At 41.3% G+C, this 23,798-nt stretch overlaps 1 protein-coding gene across 7 annotated transcripts in view; it reads right to left on the bottom strand.

The window, feature by feature from the left end:
- Positions 1-23,524, bottom strand: part of smarcd3b (SWI/SNF related BAF chromatin remodeling complex subunit D3b) — a 35,401-nt gene extending 11,877 nt beyond the window's left edge. For 4 of the 7 annotated variants that reach the window (XM_070553104.1, XM_015954716.3, XM_070553103.1 and 1 more), the window contains exons 1-3: positions 9,879-10,091; positions 5,152-5,372; positions 1,421-1,510 (exon numbers count right to left, since the gene is read on the bottom strand). In XM_070553104.1, coding sequence (XP_070409205.1) covers positions 1,421-1,510; positions 5,152-5,372; positions 9,879-9,956 — 389 coding nt within the window. In that variant the 5' untranslated portion in view covers positions 9,957-10,091. Of the gene's footprint in view, positions 1-1,420; positions 1,511-5,151; positions 5,373-9,878; positions 10,092-23,372 lie in introns of those variants that run through there. The other 3 variants (XM_015954719.3, XM_015954718.3, XM_015954717.3) reach the window with 2 other exon arrangements.
- Positions 23,525-23,798: the final 274 nt, after the last annotated feature.

The following is a 23,798-nucleotide window of genomic DNA, read 5'->3' on the forward strand; positions in this document are numbered from 1 at the left end:
TAGAACCCTTAGAAGCCAATTTTTCAGAAATCAGAAAGTCACAAATGTGGAAAAAGTGTAGGAGAAGTTTGCAACTAAATGTAGACATAATATCTGCTTGATAATGCATTACTTAATATTGCCATTATTACTAAGCAGTTGTTAATACTAGTTTATTAGTGCTTAATAATGCACTAACATTAATAAAGTGATCCTTATTGTAACGTGCTACCAAAACATTTGCTGTCACAATTGTTTTGCCGTATTTTCATGTGGCCTACATTATATCGCTGCTCAGGACAAAAAATTTGATCTCAAAATTGTCCTGAAGGTGTCCAGAATCTGTCTCAAGCCCTTCTCAGTTTAGTTTCTCATGAATATTTGAGAGATGTTCGCAACTAAATTGAGACCCAGAAAGAAACTGTGAGAACAAATTGTAACAGTATCTGCTGTTGCAATTTATTTGAAATTTTGTCAAATGGCCCATGTCCCACAGCATAAAAAAGGCTTTGCAAAAGACATCAAGCTCATTGCTACTGGTGCCTCTGCAAGCTTTTGAATCAGTTTCCCACTCACTGCTCCTTCACTTTAACTTCATTCTTGTTAAATGAATAACACGGTGTAATAAGTTACATCCTGCAGTGTTTGGATAAAAAATTTAGGGCAGAAACATTGTTATTATGTGCTGTAGGTTAGATTTTGAGGAGTGTGGGTACTTTTTAAAAAGTGGGTAAAAATAAATATTGATTTATTTCACCAAATATCAGTAAATCCTTTCAAAGACTTTATGAGCACTTAAGTCTGTGCAGTCAAGCTTTACAGCCTGGAGACGATGATGTAATAAATGATGTAATAACTGATTTAACTCATAAGCTCACCATCTAACAGATTAGCTTTTAGTTTAGCGAGAACACAAAATGATCCAAATGTTCCTGAGAGGAAGTTTGATTACGTTAGTCCTCATCTAAGATGTTTACTATGAATTTAAAGCTGAACTTGGTTGGTTTTTTTAACTACTGGATGAGAATTAAAGTTTATTTAATAAAAAATAAAACAATTTCCAAATTGCAAAATTTTCTTTTCTGCAAAAAAAAAAAATTTTTTTTTAGTTTAAATCTAACCGGCTCGGAGCAACGAGTATTATAACAAGTCTGTTTATTACAATCAACATGCCAAATACTGAAACTGCATTAAAACGAAAACAGTTTGCAATATTAGTTGGAAAACTCATTTAAAATTAGATTCTGTTTCTCTAGAAGTGTTCCCATCATGCCATGCTCCACGCTAAAGCATGCACCACTAAGGAGACAGAGGGGGCGGCCATCTTGGCCTGTTTGTTTGAAACAGTTCATTAAGGGGAGATCGGGGCTCAGGTGAAAGGCTAAATAGGCCAGATTCATCAAACCAACGAAAAGGGACATGCAGCAGAATAAACTCCTACTTTGATCCAAGCGTGGGATCTGATTGGGGCTCTCTCATGTCCATCTGCCTCGCCGGCATCTCATTGGCTCCCGGGAATCCGACAGGCTTCCTAAGAATTGGTGAGGATTTGAAGGTTGTCCCGTTAGTTATGGCGAGAAACACACTCAGTGGCAACAAGTAGGACGTCATAGGGGAAACACCTGTTGGTTCAGGCTGTTTGTACATCTGTGTGTGTGTGTGTGTGTGTGTGTTGTGTGGAGTTCAAGGGTCTGTTAATAGGTGCAAACTCTAGGACTCAGACAAGGCCAGGCACTGTGATAGGTGTGACTGAGTCAATGCATGCACGCTCGTGCAGCGGAAGAGGACCTGGGAGGTGTCCTGCTCGTCTGAGGGACACGCCAATTCAGAAATGTTCTCCGGTGAACCAAAACAATCATGCTTCACACACAGAGTCAGACAACACACTGATAGTGGAGAGGGGTGCAGACGAGCTGAGTTTACCTCTCTGATTCAGCTCAGAAGGTGGCGGTCATGAACATTTGGTGCAGATGGAGACAAACTTGAAGCAGAAATCAGGACCATCTCTAAACAGAACCACCTTAACTCACCTGTAAAAACGTCATCCCAATGCTAAAGAGACTTTTCAGTCAGGTCAAACTCAAAAGCTCTCAACAACGATGCTTTATTTGAAACCTTTTCATGTTTACACATTTCATCGCTGAGGTTTCTGAGGGGAAAGTCTGTCACTTATCCAGAGTAAGGTGAGTGCAAGTCTGAGCTCCATCTGCGATGTTTGTTTGCTAACACCTTTAGCTGCCTTACATGTCTATGGGTTACTGAGAAAATGGTTGCATCTTATAAACTGTTCAGATGTGTGTACTTGTTGAGTATTTCGCTGCAGCAGATTTATGTTTCAGCAGAACACATAAAATGAAACTTTCTGAGACACCGGTTAAGGTATCTACACCACACAGCATACAAGAGTGCTATTTTCAGCGGTGTGAGCTCTGCAGACAGTGGCGAGGACTTGAAGGGCTCAGTGACATTGCAAGCACAGGTGGTCCACCCTCAGCTGGCAGCAGCACAGGGGTCTGGGCGGGATGGAGGATCCAGAGCACCAACCTCTTTGCCAGAGGACACAGAGAGACAAAGACACCTGGACGGGTCATATCGGCTCATCGATCAGAGGCAGGGCAGCCAGACAGGCTGCTCTGAGGGGTTGAGCCCCTGGCGCAGAACAACACTTCCTCTGGCCTGTTCGACAAGCCTGCTTAATTGTAAGTGGATCAATCGGGCTGCAGATAGTGAGAATGAAACTGAGAGGTCTACAGAGTGTGCAAATCGATCGCCTTTCTAATGAGCATACCTGCCTCCCCTACAAACACACACTTCCCTACAGACATCCAGCAACTCTGAGTGTGTGTTCACGTTCAGGTACGACAGTGTAACACAAGATAAAGCATCTGCAGACAGATTTGTGTGGACTGCCTCCATGTGATGGTAAAACGAGACCAAAAACCTCACAGAAGATATGAAATCCAAACTCGTGCATGGAAGTGACAGAAGCAAGACACAAGAGGCAAGACACAAGGAAATGGGCAGACGAGGCAAGCGAGAGAAGAGGAAACAAAACCTGAAATGGAAGATGAAGAGAGACACAGTGACTGTGGTTTCACTTCCATCTGCGAGTGAAAATCTACTGAATTACCTGCTCAACTAGCTTGGTTTTGTTACGCATTCTCTCTGACCATCAAAATAAAAGATGTAAACTTTCTGAAGTAAATCTTACAGTTTAATAGTAGCAGTAACGCTTTACACCATGTGTCACCAACTCCAGTCCTCGAGGGCTACCATCCTGTTGGTTTTCTGTGTTTCCTGCTCTACCACACCTGAATGGAGTCATTTAATCCTCTCGTTACCACGTTTAACTACGCACAGGTCTGTTAATTACTCGTTCATTCTAATCAGGTGTGTAGGAGCAAAGAAACAGCTAGCATGTGCAGGATGGTAGCCCTCGAGCACCAGAGTTGGTGACCCCTGCTTAACTCTTCTCAAATGTGTAAAGTTGTTCTTTTTTTCCTGATTTTTCTGTTTGACAAGGAATGCATTTTGACGACCAAGGCTATTTCTAGACTTTGTTTTCCTTTTGTGCACAAAGACTGAAACACGTTAGATCTCAGTCAGGGGCGTCCAACTCAGAAGACTGCTTAACGGATTTATGCTAGCTGTCAGCAGCAAAGTGGTCTAAAAGACCAAGTAACTACTGAAAAAGGAACCGTTAAAATACCTGAAAACTGTAAGAAAAACCTCCACTAAGTGATGCGTTGCCAGTTAAACACCTGTGATTTTCACACGAGAGAAAAGGCCTTTCCTGAGCTGCCAGTACGTATTAGCTGTATTCATTTGACATATTTTAAAATTTGTGCCAGAAATCGCTACGTTTTTAGGGTTATGTGGACAGGTTGTCAATAATTCACTCTTTGGACGACTCAGGATTGGAGAAAAAGAGCTTGAAAGTTTGACAAGCTAACAGCTAGCTAACTGCTAATCAAGACCACAAAAGTGTTTTTTTTAGTCTCACAAACATTTTTCAGTTCACGCAAGCATTACTTTATAGCCACAGGTGTCCAAACTTTAAGATGAGGGCCAAAATTGTCAAGTTAAAAGCCCCAGTGGGACAAAAAATTCAGGTTTTTATGTTAAAGAAATGCAAAAGTTATTATAGGTTAAAAATATTTATTTTGTACTAGTCAAAAGTAGGCATAAAATATGCACGTTAGTAATAAACTGAACACAATATCTTCCAGAGACCAATTATCTTTATTCTAGAAAAGGAATCAGGGCTGCAAAAATAAATCCTTCTGAGGGTCTCAAATGGACCCTTTATAGATTCCTGCTGTAAACCTTTAAAGAACACGTTATGGTTGTTTACATAAAATTCTGTTGTTGTTTAGAATGAACAGAAACAGCAGCAGCTTGCTGTAGCAGCAGCAGCTCACTTTAACAGCAACTTGCTTCATCAGAAGCTTACTTTAGTATCAACGGCTAGCTGTAGCAGCAGTGGCTGACTAGCAACAGCGGCTAGCTGTAGCAGCAGTAGCTGACTAGCAACAGCAGCTAGCTGTAGCAGCAGTAGCTGACTAGCAGCAGCGGCTAGCTGTAGCAGCAGTAGCTGGCTAGAAACAGCGGCTAGCTGTAGCAGCGGCTCACTTTAACAGCAACTTGCTTTATCAGCAGTGTCCTTTAGCAGCAATGGCTCGCTGCAGCAGCAGCAGCTCGCTATAGAAGCAGCTCCCTGTAGCACTTCCAGTGCATTTTGAATCTCCTCCTGGGGGAAAAGAATCCTATTTTCTGCTGAAATAACCATATTACACCAAAGTGTAAATGACACAAAGGTTTTTAAATAGTAATCATGTGAAAAGCAGTTTTTTAGGTTTGCAGATGTTGTGGTCTCAACCCAGTTCAAACTAGCTGCTAGGTCATCAGCTTTACATCAGAATTCTACGATCTCTCCAAACTGAAGTGGTTTGGAGAGCCAACTACAACAAGTAAGATGCTGATTGTTCATAAACATTCATCACAATCCCACTTTCTTTTGTCGTGGGAATTTTAATAATTCAGATCCAGTTTGAAGATCAACCACAGCCACTGTTGCCTTACAGCTGTCATAAACCACAGGAAGATGGCTTTCTGCGTGTGTGCCATGCGGTGTTGTGTTTGGAGTCAAAGGTGGAGCGGATCAGGACTCACTTCCTGGCTCGGTTCTGGACGGTCTGCTGCTGCTGCTGCTGCTGCTGCTGTTGCTGCTGCTGCTGGACCTGCTGGGACGGGACGGGCCTCTTACGACTGGGCTCCATCACCGGGGAGGGCAGGCCGGGCCGCACCGCGGGGCTCCCTCCGTATGGGGGGCCGGGGGGGCCCATGGGAGCTCCCTGGTGGGGCATCCTCGCTCCGGACGGCATGCCAGGACGCTGAAGGGGCGAAGCAGACGGAAACAAATATAGGAATTATCACTCTCTGTGCTTTCTGTTTGATTTAATGATCACTTGGTTACTAAAAATAAAACCAAGCAGTCATCAGATCAGTCGCTGCTCGTTTGCATGCCTTTGTGTGAAATTCATTAATTATTTCTTGAAAACACCTTTCTTGTCTGAAACAGATAAGACAGATTCGTCCTAGAAAAACACCTTTACAAATCTATGTTGGTACCCAACAATCACAGGCGCCTTGTTTCATCTCACGCGCGCGCGCGCGCGCGCGCACGCACACACACACACACACACACACACACACACACACACACACACACACACACACACACACACACACACACACACACACACACACACACACACACACACACACACACACACACACACACAGTCCTAAAGTGCCAAATGCCTCGGTCCTAAACTCACTTCCTGCCATTTGGGAACAACTGGGGGCCTCTCACCTGTTCCCATCAGTCTGATAGGAACAGCTGCCTCTTGTTTATTGTCTGGAAACCAAACGCCATTTGTGCAGAAATAGTAATAATAAAAAAAAAAACTTCAGACCTCCTTTACATCTATTAACCACAGCTTAGTAGAACAAACCCACTTTATCTGCTAAACCAAAGATATTAAATCCGATTTTTACTTCATTGGCATTTATGCAAAAGTTGTGCAGGAAATGTTTTATGTAAGAAAATAAATCAAACAACTGGAGCTGAAGATAAAAGGAAAACCTGCTAATGTGAACAGAATGTCTTATTTTCAAAATAAAAGCATGTAAAATCTCGTGCTTTTACCCCAATGCCGCTGCATTTGAAACCAAAATAAGTAGGTTAAACTAGATTGTTTACTTTGTGAAGTTGTGAAGTGCCTTCAGATGACTCTTGTTGTCATTTGTAAATAAATTAAATAGAATATTTCCTGTAAGTAGACAAGATTTTGTTCCCTATGATGCCTTTGTTGTCAGTAATAGTAAGAAAAAGAAGACTTTTTGTTAAGGTGAATAAATTCATGATCACACACAATAAATGGACACTAATTTTTTGCATAAAACCACAACTTCAGGTTTGTCACAATTAAAGTGGATTTCTGCACAAACAGGCACATCCAGAGTGATCTTTAGACTGTCCTCAAACGGACTGAAAACAAACAAAAACAGCCAGATCAAGCGTGCTTTTACAGGCTCTGAAAGCAGACTCTGGTGGAATAAGTAAGAAGCCTGAGCAGACGTCGCTGTCACTCCGACTGGGGGGGTGGGGGGGTTGGTTTCTGAGAGGGGATAAGGGGCGAGGGGTAAAACAACATATGGTCCAGCCCGCCTGTTGTCACCTTGTGAGTCTTAAAACTCTTGAACGTCTGCTTCTTTAGATCAGACAGTAAAACAGGCTGGACTCTTGGCTCTGGAGAACACGAGACCCGGGTCGGGTAAATCCACATCAGACCTGCTGCGGGCGCAATCTGAGAAGAGTTCTGTTATCTCCGTCGGGATTAAAAGAACCCAAACATAACCCACTCATGATAAAACAGAAACCAATAGAATATCTGTGTCTTTTTAAAATCTCACAAGGCCACCAGTGACTCATGTTATATAAACCTATAGGATCTATAATATATTTACATTTATTTCACCCCAAAGATGATTTTTTACTTAAAAATGAAAAATAAACATCTAAATATTGTCATTTTTCTTATGATTATTTTTTTCCTATGTGAATAAATTGAGAAGCAAAAAAACGTGAAAAAAATATTTGTATAAATATATTGTATTTATTTAGTTTTATGTATTTATTAATGATTTAAAAACCAAAATTGTTTTTTATTTTTAATTATATTAAATAATAAATCAAATAGTTCAAATAAACAATATCTGCATTTCTCCTTATTTTAAGAACATGTTATTTGACTTTGTATTTAAATATTTTATATTAAATATTTACTATCAGAATATTTAAGTAAATAAAACAAACCTTATAATTTCTTAAATCTTAGTTATTTCTCATAAATATTTTTGTTTGACTAGATATTCATAAATAATGATAGATTACAATGATAAACTAATTTAATTTGATTGAAATTATTTTGATATTCTATTGTATATTATTATTATATAAATGAATTTCTAAAAGTTGAACACATGTAAACAGCAGAATAAATCTGGTTTAATGAGCATTTTAGATTTGCTTGTGTTTACTTTTGTTTGATTTTATGATTCAAATATTTAATTATTTGAAGAAACAGAAAGATGTCATCATGGCTGCTGACCAGATCACCGTGACGACGGCTTTAAAAAAATAATCACCCAGAATAAAAAGATCTTTTGCATCTTTCAGACGTTGATTACCCCAAAACTCCAGAAACATGGAAGAAACTCCCCTTGTGGGAACTTTTCCTTTAAAGAACGACTAACGTGGGAGAAAAATCAAGTCTGTGTTCACTTTTGCACAAATTGTGCAACATTTTGCAGACAACATAGCTACAGTGTGCCACTTCACGTGTTGGCTTATCTTTGGTTTTCTCACGGAGGATTTTCCTCCAACCGTACGTCCACAGACACGAGATGGGACATAGAGGAGATAATGACCCATAAGAATAAGAATAAGAACACCTTTATTAGTCCCTCAGTGGAGAAACTGCATAAGAACCACAGGCTGCAGTTTTAGCAAGTTTTCTGCATCAAAAAGCCATTTTCTTCTTACATTTCCCCACTAAAGGAAAGAAAATATCATCGTCCACCACAAGCTGACACACTGAGCCAGATCCCACATCTTTTAGTATAAATATTTCTGCATAAAAACAAGATGTTTCCATCAAATATGAGGGAAGAAACGAGGATGAAAGGGGAGAGGAGAAAACAAGCAGAGAGAAATATTTGGCTTAGAGCAGCCAGAGACTCATCAAGGTTAATTGGTCTGTTGAGAGGACGGATTCATCTGGCTCATCAATCACCTGCTCCGTTGTTTCCTAAAATGTGTCTGCGAGCGCGGGACTTCGCCACCCAGACCCCTTTTAATGACTGTTCCTGTCAAAGACACCACATCTCATCTGGTTTCAGAGTATTAATCAACCAAGCGTGGATTAAAACCCAAACCGAGTCAGAAAACTTCACAGATTAAAGCATAAAAGTATCACCTAGAGCCTTTACGATGGATACGAGACGGTTTTTCACCGTTTCATTAGAGAAAACCATCAGATCCTGTAAAAATCTTATTAAATAATGTAGATTATCAGTGCATATTTCAATTAAGCACAGCAAATGATTCAAACTAAACTTTAGATGAAGCTTTACAATAACTTTATGATGTTTCTATAAATTTTGAGTGTTTTTTTAAACAATTCAAGCTTGAAATGGTCATTATTTGAATCATTCCTAACATGGAATTGGAAGATTGTGCCCATTTCCCATTTCACCAGTTTAAACCAGTTCAACTTCTAACAGGAGTCTTGAAAACTGTTCAATCATCCGGTTTGCGTTGGTAATAAACAGAATAATCCCAAACTGGATGGATTTGAATCCAACTCTCATTAGAAGAACATCTTCAGCTAATTAACTTCTGGAGTCACCTTGATTCAAGATGGCCGCCACAGCCAAAACGCATCAACGCCTCAAACTCAGCTGTTTTCAGTTATTGAGTCAGGATTTGGTGTTTTGGTAGCTGAGGCTCACCACCATCACACAGAAATGCTTCACATGCCTTCTTTGACCGTAACAGCATTAAATCCATCATTTATCTGCAGCAACAACAATAATATTAAGTTTGTTGCTTCCTGAGGATCTTCTCATACTTTCTTGCCAGTTAATTCATTATTTATTCACTTAATTGGCAAATATCAGAGTTTTTTATAATCTGTATCACAAAATGTAATAAATGCGCCTGGTTAGATCCTTTATTTTATGTGGAAATAAGAATATGTTGTCTGGTTTGAGGTCAGGAGTGGTTTAAGCTGCCATAAATGTTGGAGATGAGGTGAAGTCGACCAAAACAAACCTGCCCCATGTGTCAGCTCACAGCTGCCTAACCTCTAGCCGAGCTGGTGTTACATGAAGGATCTGATTGTTCGGTGTGATCTCCAGGATCAGCCGTCTGCTCTGACTCCATCTGATGACCTCACAGGTTGAAGCCAGCATCTCGCCTTCTGGAAGGACCTCGTCATTTCCCTCCTCATGTTAGCAAAAGGAGGAGCTGCTGCTGCCTTAGCTTCTGTTTCTACAATTATTCATGTGTAGAAATCCTCCCTCCCGCTCAGAGCCATCCATTCATGCTGCTCCACTTCTCATCCTCCTCAAGCCATCTCCTGACGGATCAGAGGGGCTGGAAATATCCTTCACATGGCCAGCTTTTACCCAGCTATAACACACACACACACACACACACACACACACACACACACACACGCTGCTCCACCGACTCATCCACACCATCACACACACAGATGCATGCCAGAGCTCGGCTCCTCTACATGGGAATGACAGACAGCGCCACTCACCACTCCATGGACCAGGAACTCAAACAGTTTGCTCTTGGTGGCTTTCCTGGCTCCCCCCGCCGTCTCCTCCGTAGCCATTTGCTCAGTCCTGTCTCCCCTCTCCTTCTTTTGTCTTTCCCTCTCCCTTCACCCAGCCTCCTGTTCCCCTCCCCTGCTCCACTTTCCTTCTCTTTGTGCTCTCCTTTTCAGCACTGCTTGTCCCTGACTCTCCTTCTCCCTCTTCCCTCCCTCTCCCTTTTTTCCTCCCCCCCCCCTCTCTCTCTCTCTCCCCCTCAGCGTGTAGCAGCCCCGCCGAGCCGCTCTCTGTGTGTCTGGATCACTTTTGAGTTGTGCTGCCTTTCAGAAGCCCGGCACGTCGCTCGCTTGGAGGTGGAGTAGGGTGGTGTGTGTGTGTGTGGAGGGGGAGAAGCCATGCAGGGGTCTGGCAGGGGGGTTTCAGCCAGCCCACCCTGCCGCTCCCCCCACACAGCTGTTGCATTCCATTGGTAGATAAGGGCATGCGTTGCAGAGAGGTTTGGTCTAAAACAAGACACCCTCCACCCCCCAGACCATCAGAGGCCACGGTCAGCACACACAGAACCCTGACTCTGGGCCCATTCTCAAAAAAAGATGGAGTCTTAAAGGGGCCACGCTGCATCTCATTAAGTCGCCACATGATGGAGAGCTTCACACACTAACTTACTCAGGAGGGCTGCACTGGTAAGTTGGGAGCATGTCCCCCAGTCACCTCACTGGTTTTCACCCCTCACCCAGTGCCAGGGCAGCAAGGTGACTCTGTATGACACCAGCAATCACACTCAACCCTGCCCGGATCTCCTGCTTCGCTGATGTTATTATCTATAAAAATGCAGAAAGCTGAAGCTGTTACACACACTCGTCCTTTCAAGGGCAGAAGGACTAAAGAGAAGACAGCCGAATAATCCAGACTGTCATCCTCACACAGGTCGACACTCAGACCAGAGCTACCCCACACCCTGACCGCTCCAGCCCCTCGCTTTCCTCCAGCCGCTGGATCAGAGGGGTGAAATATTCATGAGGTTATCTGAATGACAAAAGGAGGCGAAGCGGAGCACGCGAAGGCAAATCGTCACCGTTATCATTTCCTTTTCTGTTTTTCTGCTGGTGTCAGAGAGGCAACGAAACAAAGAAGTCCAGGAAGAAAGAAATTATGACCAACATTGATCTCCAAATAAGAAATCATTTATGACGGATGTATTAAAATAAATAACAAGGTTGCTTCTATTTATAATCAAGATTAATAGGAAATTTTATTTCTGTGGAATAGATGTGATGAGAGGGTCAGAGGTCACATCATCACTTTTTAAAGTCAAATCTATTAGTTCAACCAAACCCAGACACCAGATAAATCCTAAATACGTTAACTGGTACAGATTTCCAAAAAGCCAACATGTTCCTCCAAATATTTCAGTAGTAAACGCTTGCCCTTGTCTGAAGCATTAATTAGCTCAATGGCGACACCTACTGATGATACAGGTACACTGCTGCTGACACTTCATCAGCCCCTAAACCTTTTTTAATTCATTGCTGATAAAAATCATCAACAGCCTCCTCTCAACTTGAACTGGAAAATGAGAGATGTTTTTTTCTGAGCTGGCCGATTATTTAGAGAGGCAAGGCATTGGTCTCCATTTCTGACAAGGTCAAAGGCTCGACCCGCTGAGCTTATTACTACAGACCCAGAGATTGTGTCATGTATATATTGTGTCATTTATATTCTGCCTTCTCCCCTGCGACGACACGTGGGCGTTCACTGATAACAAAGAGACCCTGCAGCTCAGGCGATGCACCAAGTCAACCTTGAGTGCAGGAGTACCCCCTGCTGGACCCCCCGACGTCTCCCTCACCAAAGCCAGTCGGTCTCACCAAACGGTAATGTCCCAGTGTGCAGCACTGGGGGGGGGGGGGGGGGAGGAATTACAGGGGGCTAACCAACAGAAGGCGCAAGCAAGCAGGCAGGGGAGGAAAAGATCCATTTACTGGTTCAGGGGGATGCACCGAGCATTCAAGAATTAAAAAAAAAGATGCTTTAATAAATTGGCTTTTCCTCATAGAAGAGCTTTGTGCCTCTTTAGTTCAGGCTCCACTTCCTTTCTCAGTAGCAAGAGGGCATCAATGAGCTCACCACACTTTGCAATTAACCTCCAAACCTTCTAGTCTGTTTTAAAATGTACCCAGATAATAATTTTAACATCATTCATCATATAATAAATCCTTTTTATATAATAAAACTCATCCCTACGTTTGTTATTGTTAGGAAATATCACACGAACCACGACACCTGAGAGTAGCTAAAATTCAAAATGGTGTGATGTGGTTTGTAAAAGTTGGTATAAGGAATATGGCAGAATGGGGGGAAAACACACCGGTGGAGCACAAAAAATTGGCTCTGATATGACCCGCCACACAAGTTGTGTCATGGCATCCAGCAATAGTTTTACTTCCAAACATCAACTTGTCTAAAAAACAAAACAAATAAAAAAAAAAATGCACTTCCTCCTTGCTTGGACATCTGAGCTTCCATTGAAGCCCCTTTCTGCTTTTATAGCAGCTTCATCAGCCCAATTATTTGTTCCACAGGACTTGCTGATCCAAGTAATTAGGCATCTATGTATATTTAAAACTAATTTCTGAATGCTGTTAAAATATTTATTCCATATATTTTTCTAATACTGATGTTGGTAATTTCTATAGAAGCCAATATTAATTCTTTAAATCACCACTAAACAGTGCAACTCTCCTTAAAATGTGAACTCTGGAGCCCAGAAGGTTCAGTGAAAGAAAACTGCAACACAACAAAACCTATAACCAAAGTCATATTAAGGCATGAGTAAAAAAAAAAAAGCTAAAATAAAATATGACAGAAGTTGTGATCCGTCAGAATAAAAACAAAAACATACATAAATGATAAGGCTGCGTTGAGGACATCAAGGCTTTACGTTTTTGGCTATTAAGATATTAGCATAACTTCTGATTTAGCTTACATTCAGTCCGCACAAAACTTAATCCCATTTTATGTTTTTTGCTATATTATTACTTCCATTGCAGATTTTGACATTGTATCGCAATTTTTGTATTTAGTTTAACCTTCTGGGCCACCATGCTTGATGATGAGTAATGATGGTAAAAAAAAAAAATAATGGTGATTTCAGAATACCTGCGATGGGCATAACTCTAAATGAGTTGAAATTTGAAGTGGTGGCAGCTAGAGTCATCCATAACTTATTTTTTTGTCTCACAGGGAACATTTTTCTTTTTTCATTTCTTTTTTATTTTTAATAACAAAATAGTCTTTTTATTTTCAAAATGTTCTGATATTAAAGAGACAATGTGTAGTTTTTACCATTAATTTCTGGAAATATCCATCAAAATGTTGTTGAAAATGAATGAAAAGATGCCCAGATGTTGAAAAATATTGGCGGCTTCGTAACGTATGATCAAAAAAATAAGGAGTGGGTCTAAGTCTCTGGGTGACGCCATATCAGATGCCATGTTTGCTTCTACAGGAACCCATGAGGACAAAATGCATTTACTGATTTGTACCAAACGGTTACAAAACTTTCGTCATTCTTAAATGTTGTTTTACACATTTACCTCTTCACTTGTTGCCAGTGATGAAAGGGAGTCTGATGTGCTTGTTATTTTGCTGAAGTTTGCACTCCTCAGGGCTTTTTGACCCCCGTTGGTAAGGTCTTACTCTAACACAAAAACACTGATTGTTTGCAACGATTTAGGTATCTACTGCCCTCTATCGCCAGGAAATATACACACTGTCACTTTAAAGTGGTACAAAGGAAAACCCCCAGATCATCAAAAAGTGACTAACTGCACACATGAATATATACCTTTTCTTAATGCTGTAATGTGTTTGAGGAAATATATGGAATATATGACTCTAGAAGACTCTAGAATGTTCACTTTGCTTATATCCGCAAGTTGTTACAGCTGTTTTATTATATAAATAAACTTTAGTTTATTGTTGCCAATCTCAATGAAAAGTAGACTTATGTCAAAGTTTAGTCAATTTAGACATGCAGATATTTTCTAAGGTAAATTCAATTAAAAAAACAGCTTCAATTCAGGCACGTTCATGGAATGTTGCTGTTAGCTAGGTAAGGAGTAAAAAATAGCTTTGAACTCAACATCTGGATGTGATTTATTATGATTTTTAAGCTGGAGCTCTGAGAAAACCTGCCTCATTGGGTTTAGGTCTGATTTAATCAATCTTTATTTTTAAAACTCCAATAAATAAATTAGACTTCGAGTTTAGAGTCACTAAATGTAACATCAGTTTCATGTGTAAGACGAAATAAGAGAAATTGTGATGTAGAGAAAGAAAATGAAAAAAAAAACTGGTCAAAATCTGTTGTAAAGATTAAATATTAATTTAATCTTATGACTCTTTTTCTTGAGCTATAATAGTTCTATGGTCAATTTCAAACACGTTCATGAAGTTCTATGCACTAAATACACTCTCATAGAAGGGATTTCAGCTATTTTAGTCTTGACAGTTTCAGTACCTTCCAGAATGAGCAGTTTCAAGGCTCTATCACTTTAAGAAAACAAGTGGTAGCTGGCCAGAATAATTGGCTGCTGTAAGCTGCGAAGCTCTGATATCCAGGAGGGGCTTGGAGTAGAGCCACTGCTGCTCTTCCATCAGTTCTCCCTTGCACATGAGAGGTGATGCTATTATAATTTCCCCAATTGTGACATCACAAACAGGGACATTTTAAAATGGCTTGTTTTAGGTAAATAATTCTTAAAACCAAACACTGACACAAAATAGATGGATGAGTTTTTCCATTTTTGGAGTGTTTATAGACACAGGAGACACTCAAAGTGCAGCACAAAAATAATGCAAAAGTTGAATTTTTAATTATATGTCCCATTTACATTTCTCGGATTTTAAAATCCTAAATCAGCAGGATTTGAAAGGAGTTGATAGAGTGTAAAATCTGAATTATTATCTTTGAGCAATTGGTGATGTTGAGCACGAAAACGCAGACGATGCACAAAGAGTTTTTATCAGTACTGACGGATAGCTTGCGGTTCCCAGTGGCCGAGTTTACATACCAGGAACTCTGAACCTGCCCTAGTTAGCATTAACGCCACAGACAGATGGGGTGCACGAGGGGGAATATGGACTGTACCAAGGGCATGAAGAAAACCTGATTCCCTCCCAGCACTGGGCCCCTCACTTCTCTTTCTTTGGTTTTATAGCTGCAGACTAAACTCAAGCTCAAGCTGCTTAAAGGCCGGAGTTCTCGGAGGGCGACTGAATAGCTGCCAGCACCTTTCAAAGGAACTCCACAAAAGCAACGACCTGCACCTTTGCTGAGGGGGATTAAAGAGAGGAGAAGTACTGATTTCTCACAGTTGGGCATGTGCAGCGAAGAGGAACCTGCAGAGAAAAGTCTCCCATGACAACCAAGAGGAAAGCCTGCTCGTATGCTCTGATCAAAGTGATTTAGAGCATTTATACAGCATAAGGTTGTTGCACTAAGCAGCAGTGTTCCTCGAGGATGTTTGTGTCACAGCGTTTTAAAAAAGAACAACAGAAGAAATTGGAAGATAAAGGGTCCGGGGAGGACTGTGGGGTTCTGGGACAAAAGCATCTTCATGCAAGAGAGAGGAGCCGTTGTAGGAGCAGATGGAACGACGAGAGGCATCAGAAAAGCCCCACAAACCACACACTGAGATGCAGCTCCAAGCATTATTACCTGCCTCTGGGCATTTCCTGTTTTCTGTAGCCATGGCAACTGGATAATCCGCTCAGAGTTGAGAGCCAATCATGTGAGCGCGATTTGAGAAGTGGAGCAGCAGCTGGTGAACTGAGACAAGAATGATTTTAGAAACCAAAAAATAAAAAATAATAAAAAGGGCTAATGAAACAAGAACTATGAACAGTCGCTCACGACAAATAAACCCAAAGAATGAAAACCAAAGAATGGTACGAATAATCCCTCCTTTGCTTCCTGCTTGCAGACAGACTCCTCATTCTTTCCTGATCCAGCATCAGCCCTGAGACCGCATGGGTCACAGTGGACGGGAGATAAGTGGACAAAGGCAAGTTTTCAGTGAAAATGTTCAGAGCTCAATCTTCATGTCTGAACCCAGCAGCTTCAGCCCAATCTGGCAATGTCATTAAAATAAAAAAGCAATAACTAAAATATGCTGCCTCTGAAAATATTTCCTGTAGATCAACCGAACTGCACAAATACATCTCGTTTAGATGTTTAAGTAAAAGATTATGACACAAAGTTACATCTAAACAGAGCTGCATCGAGGTACAGCAAGTAACACGTTTACAGTGAAATAATCACAAAACAGTCAGTCGTGTTGGAAAGGAGGTTACATTAAAACAGATTTCATTCTCAGCCGGCTGGGGGATCGTCAGTTTTATCCTTTCAATAAGGCTGAAGAGGGAAGTAGTCATTGTTTACTGTTTGCTGAGTCTGTGCTGGCATTTGTAATTCAACACCAGCCAGCAAAAAGCAGTAGTGAACCAAAGCCAGTGAAGGAAGGAACCCTGAGGTTATTTCTTGTAACCCTAAGCAGCCACGACATCTTCTTGCTTTACTCTAATAGCTGGTGAAGAAGGCCAGAGGCTAACATTGAGCTAACGATGAGCTAACAATGCTAATGGTGATTTAGCAAAAAATAGTCGGCTCTAAAAATGTCTCGAGCTACTTTTTCCAATTACCAACACCCCGCTTATACAGTGAAATGCATTTATCTACTTATCAACTCATTGTGCTTGACCCATCTTCACTCTACAAAACTAATGGAGCGGGAGCAATGGTCACTAAGAGCAGACTTGTTTTGAAACATGGGCTGCAGTACCCACATTTGACCACAGGGCGTCACTCTTACATCATGCATCTTTAAATAAGAAAAATTCTGATTCTGAAAGTAAAAAGCTTCCATCTGGAGGATCTGTATTTTCTGGATGAAAATTCTACTGGTTTCTAATATTTTACAACTGAAAATAAAATATGTGAAGCACAAATTATAATAATAGTTAAAGTAGCTTTCCGGAGTTTTCCCCTTTCAGGAATGGTGTATGAATTTTTAGAAATCCGTAAAAGTTACCGTCTCATCATGTATTGTGATATTATGTAAGCAATACGTCTTTTTTTCGTGTTAAGCACTCCCCCTGCCCCGCTGAGCTCCATGCAATAGGAAACTGAGCACCGACCAAAACTAACCAATAGCCTTAGACTGCCGCTTATGTACTTCAAATTTAAGGAATACCTCAACTGGTGCAGGGTTGAACTTTTCATGGACAATTAAGTCTTTAAATATGAGAACACAACATGACATGAGAATAATACTTGTAAAACAACGTGTTTTAGCTCTGTTTGTCGGCTACAGAAGCACATTTATTAACAAGTGAAACGTGAAGTCGCCATCTTAAAAAAATGGATCTACTGACTATTTGTGTGATATGCTTGTCAGCCACTAGATGGTGCCATCGAATAAGAGAAATACTCCGGAAAGATACTTCAAAGAATAGCGTTCTTTCACAAAATGTTTACAGCCAATTGAAATGATGGAATTAACGTTACGCACAACTTCACATATGATCTAAGATGATTATTAAAGGAGGTTCTTTTTGCTTCGGACATGAAGGTGTATCTTCATGTCCGAAGCAAAAAGAACCTCCTTTAATATTTAAAAAGAGGACATAATGAACATTGTAAAGGATGATCTAAGATGAGTTGTGAACGACTCCCTGCTACTAAGAAACAAGACTTCAGCTCAAAATCTTTAAAAATCGACTGATCCAGAGCCATCTTTGTTTCAGATTGTTTTGATTAGCGACGGTGGCCATCTTTAATCAGGTTAACTCTGATTGTTTATCTGTTGTTGATGTACACATGGAGATTTATTTTTGAAGTTTTCACATCTCTATATATCTTTTGATTTCTTCTCCTTTTCTTGTTTAATTTTTCAGGGGGTTAATTCACAGTCACATGCATTTGTGTGCATGCACAAACAGTAGGACCAGTTTAAATTGCTCTGTTATATTTTCAACATTTATTTAATTTAAAATAGGTCAGAGTTGACGGCATGTCTCACACACACACACACACACGTATGTATGTATGTATGTATGTATGTATATATATTTATATATATATATATATATATATATATATATATATATATATATATATATATATATATATATGTTTATCATAATCATCAGGAAAAAGAGAACTCAACCCATGCAGGTCATATGATAGAAAGTTAACATTTAATCATAAAAAAAAAAAAATTCCAAATGACTTTTTTTGCTCTTTCATTTAATAAAATCTACTTTTTCCAGGCCTGCAAACAAAGAATTGAGTTGTGACAAACTTGTGAGACACTGAAACTGCACACCAACGAACGTCCTAAACTAAATTTCAAACATGACTGAACAAAGTGACTGGTGTGTGTGAGAGCAGAGAGTAAAACGAGCCGATCCTCTGATCCTTAATCAGACCCCAGAAGCTGCGATGGCACATTGCATACAAATGAGAATGGACTATTCTGCTTTCTTTTATACTGAAGGGAATAGCTGTGCAGGCAGCTGGGTTCAGGGAAGACCACAGCTCAAAAAGGAGCTATTTTAGCCACATTTTTACATCGCAACAGCACTGAAAGGACCGAACACCTCAACGGTACTGCCGACTACACAATGAAAAACCATGATCCAATTTCTGACTCATTAGATAAACAACTTTTAAGTGATAAACTCCTAAAACGAGAATTCAGCAGCACTCACAGGAAAAGTGATATGTGATACACGGAAAAGACTGCACTCTGGAAATTTAAATGGAATTCCATCTCAAGGCCAAAATCTATGGAAAAATCTGCATGCTGGCTGAGGTTTTCTGACACTGCACTGATTTTTGCAATATTCTTTGTGGATCTACATACCAAATGTTTTTTTTCAATCTTCTATATAAAAGCTTTTCACAGGATGGTGTACAAGGGGGCAAAAATAACTACGTGTTTCAAAATAATTGGCAAATTAAACCCACAAAATGAAAAGGAAAATCAATATTACCTACATTTTCACATTTAAATGTGAAATGTCTCTATTTTAAATACAAAACGACAACAGGAAGGAAACAGGAAATAAGCTTACAGGCAAGTGGTGGCTATGTAGCATTAGAAACAATATAGCTTTTAAGCAAAAGGGCCATTTCTCAATATGCATACTTGTCCGAACTTGTGTATTCACGTCCTTGTGAAACATCATCAACGATGGCCCAAGGACTGTTCCCGTCCTAAGTATGCATAATGGCAAGTTCGCTCAAAGTTCCCGGATGTATTCTTGCTCCGCCCATTATATCGAGGATGCATCAATGCATCTTCTATGGACAGCAATGCTTTCCATAATGCATTGCGTTGCAAACCACTAAATTCCGAATGTCAGAAGAGAAAGCTAAAAACTGGAATGTTTTATTTTAGAAATATAAATGAAATAATATAAAGTTGTCTGGAGCTCTGGAGAGGAGGGTCCATTGGATTGTGAAACCTCAGATTCAGGAGGAGCAATGTGGTTTTCGTCTCTGGCCGTGGAACGCTGGAACGGCTCTATACCCTTGGGGGGTCATGGAGGGTGCGTGGGAGTTCGCCCAACCAATCTACATGTGTTTGGTGGATTTGGAAAAGTTTTTTGACCCAGTCCCTCTGGGGGCCATGTGGGGGGGAAATATGGAAGTATGAGGTACCAGGCCCTCTTACACGGGCTGTTAGGTCGCTGTATGACCAGTGTCAGAGCTTGGTCCATATTGCCAGCAATAAGTCTGGCTAGTCTAAGGTGAGAGTTGGACTCCACCAAGCTGCCCTTAGTCACCGATTCTGTTTCTAACTTTTACGGGAATTCTAAGTGTTCAAGGTGTTGAGGTGACAATGTGGTCCTGTTGGCTTTATCGGACTGCGACCTCCATCTTTCGCTGGAGCAGTTTGCAGCCGAGCGTGAAGCAGCTGGGATGAGAAATAGCTCCCTTAAATCCAAGACTATGGTCTAAATAGAAAAAGAGTAGAATGCTCTCTCCAGGTCAGGGACGAGATCCTGCCTCAAGCGGAGGAGTGTAAGTATCTCGGGATTGTTCACAGTGAGGGAAGGATGGAGCGATAGGCAGATTGGTGCTGCATCTACAGTACTGTGGGCATTGTTCAAGCTGTTGTGGTGAAGAGAAAGCTGAGCTTGAAAGTAGGCCTGGGCGATAAATCGATTTAATGAATTAATTCAAATTTTTTGTTGCGGGTGGTTTAAAAATAAGTAAATCGAATTTTAATGTAATAGCGCCTTTTTGGCCCCCCGGAGCTTCCATAGCGTTAGTTTCTCATAACCGCGACAACAGCATCACAGCACGCACACAAAACAGCAACAGAAGCAACTCCGTGCGAGTGGGACGCTTGTTCCTAAGAAGGGAATTAAATCATCCGTTGTTTGGAACTGGTTTGGGTTTGCTGCGACGGACGTGGAGCGTGGCCTTTTTATTCCAAGAGGGTGTTCATTTATTCATTATTCATCTCAGAAATGAGGGTCACATTTGTCTTGCTTGTGATTAAATAAAAAACAAAATTGGCTTTAAGGTGCCTTCCATTTGTGTGTATTGCTATTTTTAATAATTGAGGGGGAGAGAGAATCGGAAAAAAATTGTAAATGGAATAAAAAAAGAAAAAAATCGGGAGATTTTATTTTTGGGCCGTATCGCCCAGTCGAAGCTTTCAATTTACCAGTCGATCTACGTTCCTCCCCTCACCTATGGTCACGAGCTTTGGGTCGTAACCAAATGAACGAGATTGCGGGTACAAGAGGCCAAAAGGAGTTTTCCCTGCAGAGTGGCTGGGCTCTCCCTTAGAGATAGGGTGATAAGCTTGGTCATCCAGGTGGGACTCGGAGTGATCTACTGCTCCTCAACATTGAGAGGAGCCAGTCGAGGTGGCCCTGGCATCTGGTATGGATGCCTACTGGACACCTCCCTGGTCAGGTTTTCTGGGCACATCCAACCAGGCGGAGACCCAAGGGAAGACCCAGGACACACTGGAGGAACTATTTTTCTCAGCTGGCCAGGGTACGCCTTGGGATTCCCCCGGAAGAGCAGGCCCAGTTGGCTGGGAGAGGGAAGTCTGGGCCTCTCGGCTTAGGCTGCTGCACCCACGACCCGACCACAGATAAGCGGATGGAAATGGATGGGTTGGGAGTGTTGACTGTTAAACTATCTTAAAGACGGGCTGGGTTAGTACTACTGTTAAAACAAATGTGTGTAAAATACTTAGATATGTTTTAATAGTATTTCTTTATCTTTGTATCTATGAGAAAAGCTTAGCTGTACTTGGGCTAATAAATGGTTGGCTGTAGCGTCATGTTAGCTCTAAATATAGCCAAAAACATGGGAGTGAGTTCTTAGTAAAGTTTATTCTGTGTAGCTTTTCAGTAACATTTGTGGTTCTTACATTTATAGAGCAGTAAAGCTTTGCTTCTACCTTTCTAGATGAACGGTTTCAGCTCCAAACTAGAGCGACAGGCTGGAGCTGAAATTCAGCTAGAAAAGTAAAAGCAAAGCTTCTACTATGTGTATATATAAGAACCAGAGAAGGAGTCACCGCTCGTCTGGGAATGGTGCTGGATCAAAAAGTGGAATAAATAAAATAAGAATCCGCACACTTCAATCTGCGATGTAGGAGTTTATTGGTCAAGCTTTCGGTCAGAGACCTTCATCAGGAATTATCAATTCATCAGTTCCTGATGAAGGTCTCTGACCGAAAGCTTGACCAATAAACTGCTACATCGCAGATTGAAGTGTGCGGATTCTTATTTTGTTTATAAGAACCAAAGACGGAATGGGACTGAGTTAATGTAAATAAATGTATATTTGGTAATAACGTTGTTCTTTAACTGACCCAGATTTGCAAAGCTAAGCTCATAAATTGATGGTGTAGCATCATATTTAGCTTACACATTAGTTGACAAGGGCCAAAATCATCAAGGTAAAAGTCCTCATTCCCCCCCAAAACAGATTTTTTTAATAACAATATTTTTTTTCTTTGCACAGTTCAAAAATAGGCATCACATAGAACATGGTAAAATGTATTTATCTAAAATCAACTGCCTGCGCCAGAAATACTTTTTAATAAGCGGGGACAGCTTATCAACAGGTTCAACAGGTTGAGCGGGTTGTCCAGTAATCGGAAGGTTGCAGGTTCAATCCCGGCTCCGGACAGAGAATTCTGCTGTTGTGTCCTTGGGCAAGACACAACCCAACTTGCCTGCTGGTGGTGGTCCGAGGGACCTGTGGCGCCTGTGCTCGGCAGCCTCACCTCTGTCAGTGCGCCCCAGGGCAGCTGTGGCTACATCGTAGCTCATCACCATCAGTGTGTGAATGTGTGTGTGAATAGATGAATGATACACTGTAGTGTAAAGCGCTTCTGAGTCCTTACTCCGAGAGGCGCTATACAAGTGCAGGTCATTTATCATAATAGAAACGGAACATTCCGTGGCCCGTAAATGGCGCCCAGGCCGCACTTTGGACACGCCTACTGTAAGATGATGATTAGCTTTACAGATACCCCAAAATTAGCTCTCATTTAAAAAGTAAAAACTTGATTTGACAATTTAAAAAATATCTGCCAGTGATGTGTGTGTGTGTGTGTGTGTGTGTGTGTGTGTGTGTGTGTGTGTGTGTGTGTGTGTGTGTGGTGGGGTGTTCTGCTATATCTGCTGACTGCAGCTTTAGCATGAAAATGAATTTTTCCTTTGACTCAGCAAATCTACTTTCAGCTGTACACCCCACATCCCTCTCTCCTGCTGTTGGGAGCTAGACATGCTGCCAGCATATTAGCTGTGAAAAAAAAAAAACTTTTTCTGCAAGTGTGTGTGTGTGTGTGTGTGTGTGTGTGTGTGTTCTTTTTAAAATAATTTCACTTCTCTCAGAATCAAAAGAGCAGAAAGAAAGACATTTAAAATCATGTGCAAATAAGAGAAAAGATGCCCCCCCCCCCCCCCCCCGACCCCCACTTGGAGGTGCATCCCGTCCATTATTCCTCAAGTGTCTGTTTCCCACACCAGTCAAGGTTAACAAGCCGCGCGGGTGTCTGCGTCGGCTGCAAAAAACGGGAAGACGTAGGAGGCGGAAGGTGAGGTGCTGCAACTATACACGGTGTGGTGTGATGGATGGTGCAGACGGGCTCAGAGGGGGCTACAGGAGCCTACGGTCCCCCCAAAAATTATCCACATCCCTGCTCACAATCATCCTCATAATACGCTTTAGAATAAATCCTGCTGGAAATTTTTTAAATTCTGGGAGTACAATAAATTAGAGCTAGGCGAGATAATAAAAAAACTAACTAGCGCGCACTAAGCTGGCAGCAAAATCCATAAAAATAATCATTTTCATGGTGGATGCGGATATGGGAGACATGGCGAGGCAAATCTAACAAACATGTAAAGGCAGCATTAGGCGTCCATACCTTTCTCTCCATCACTGTGCGCTTTTTCTGGGCTTTTCAACAACAGCAACTGTAGGATGAGTCTGTCTCTGCTTGGAGCAGTGGTGGTGGAGCTTCCTCCTCAATAGCTTCCCCGCTAACACCTCCCCATTACCGGACAGCTAAGCGACTTATTAGCGCTGGCCTGTGGGACGCCGAGCCGGGGATGGAGCCAAAGCCGGGATTGGTGAAGCCTTGTTCGGAAGGGAACGTGCGCGCATGCGTAGTCTCGATTGGAGAGACGGCCGAGAGGAAAAAAAAAATACAGCAGCAGGGAGTGTCAATAAATTATCCACCTGAGCGGTTTTAGGGCTCTGCTGCTGACTGTCAGCTGAACATTTTTGCCAAGTTACGATTAGATGCAGACTTTCGGTTATTTTAGCGCAGAACTAATATTTTCCATGTTTT

The sequence above is a fragment of the Nothobranchius furzeri genome, chromosome 7, assembly GCF_043380555.1.
Source record: "Nothobranchius furzeri strain GRZ-AD chromosome 7, NfurGRZ-RIMD1, whole genome shotgun sequence".
NCBI lineage: Eukaryota > Metazoa > Chordata > Actinopteri > Cyprinodontiformes > Nothobranchiidae > Nothobranchius > Nothobranchius furzeri.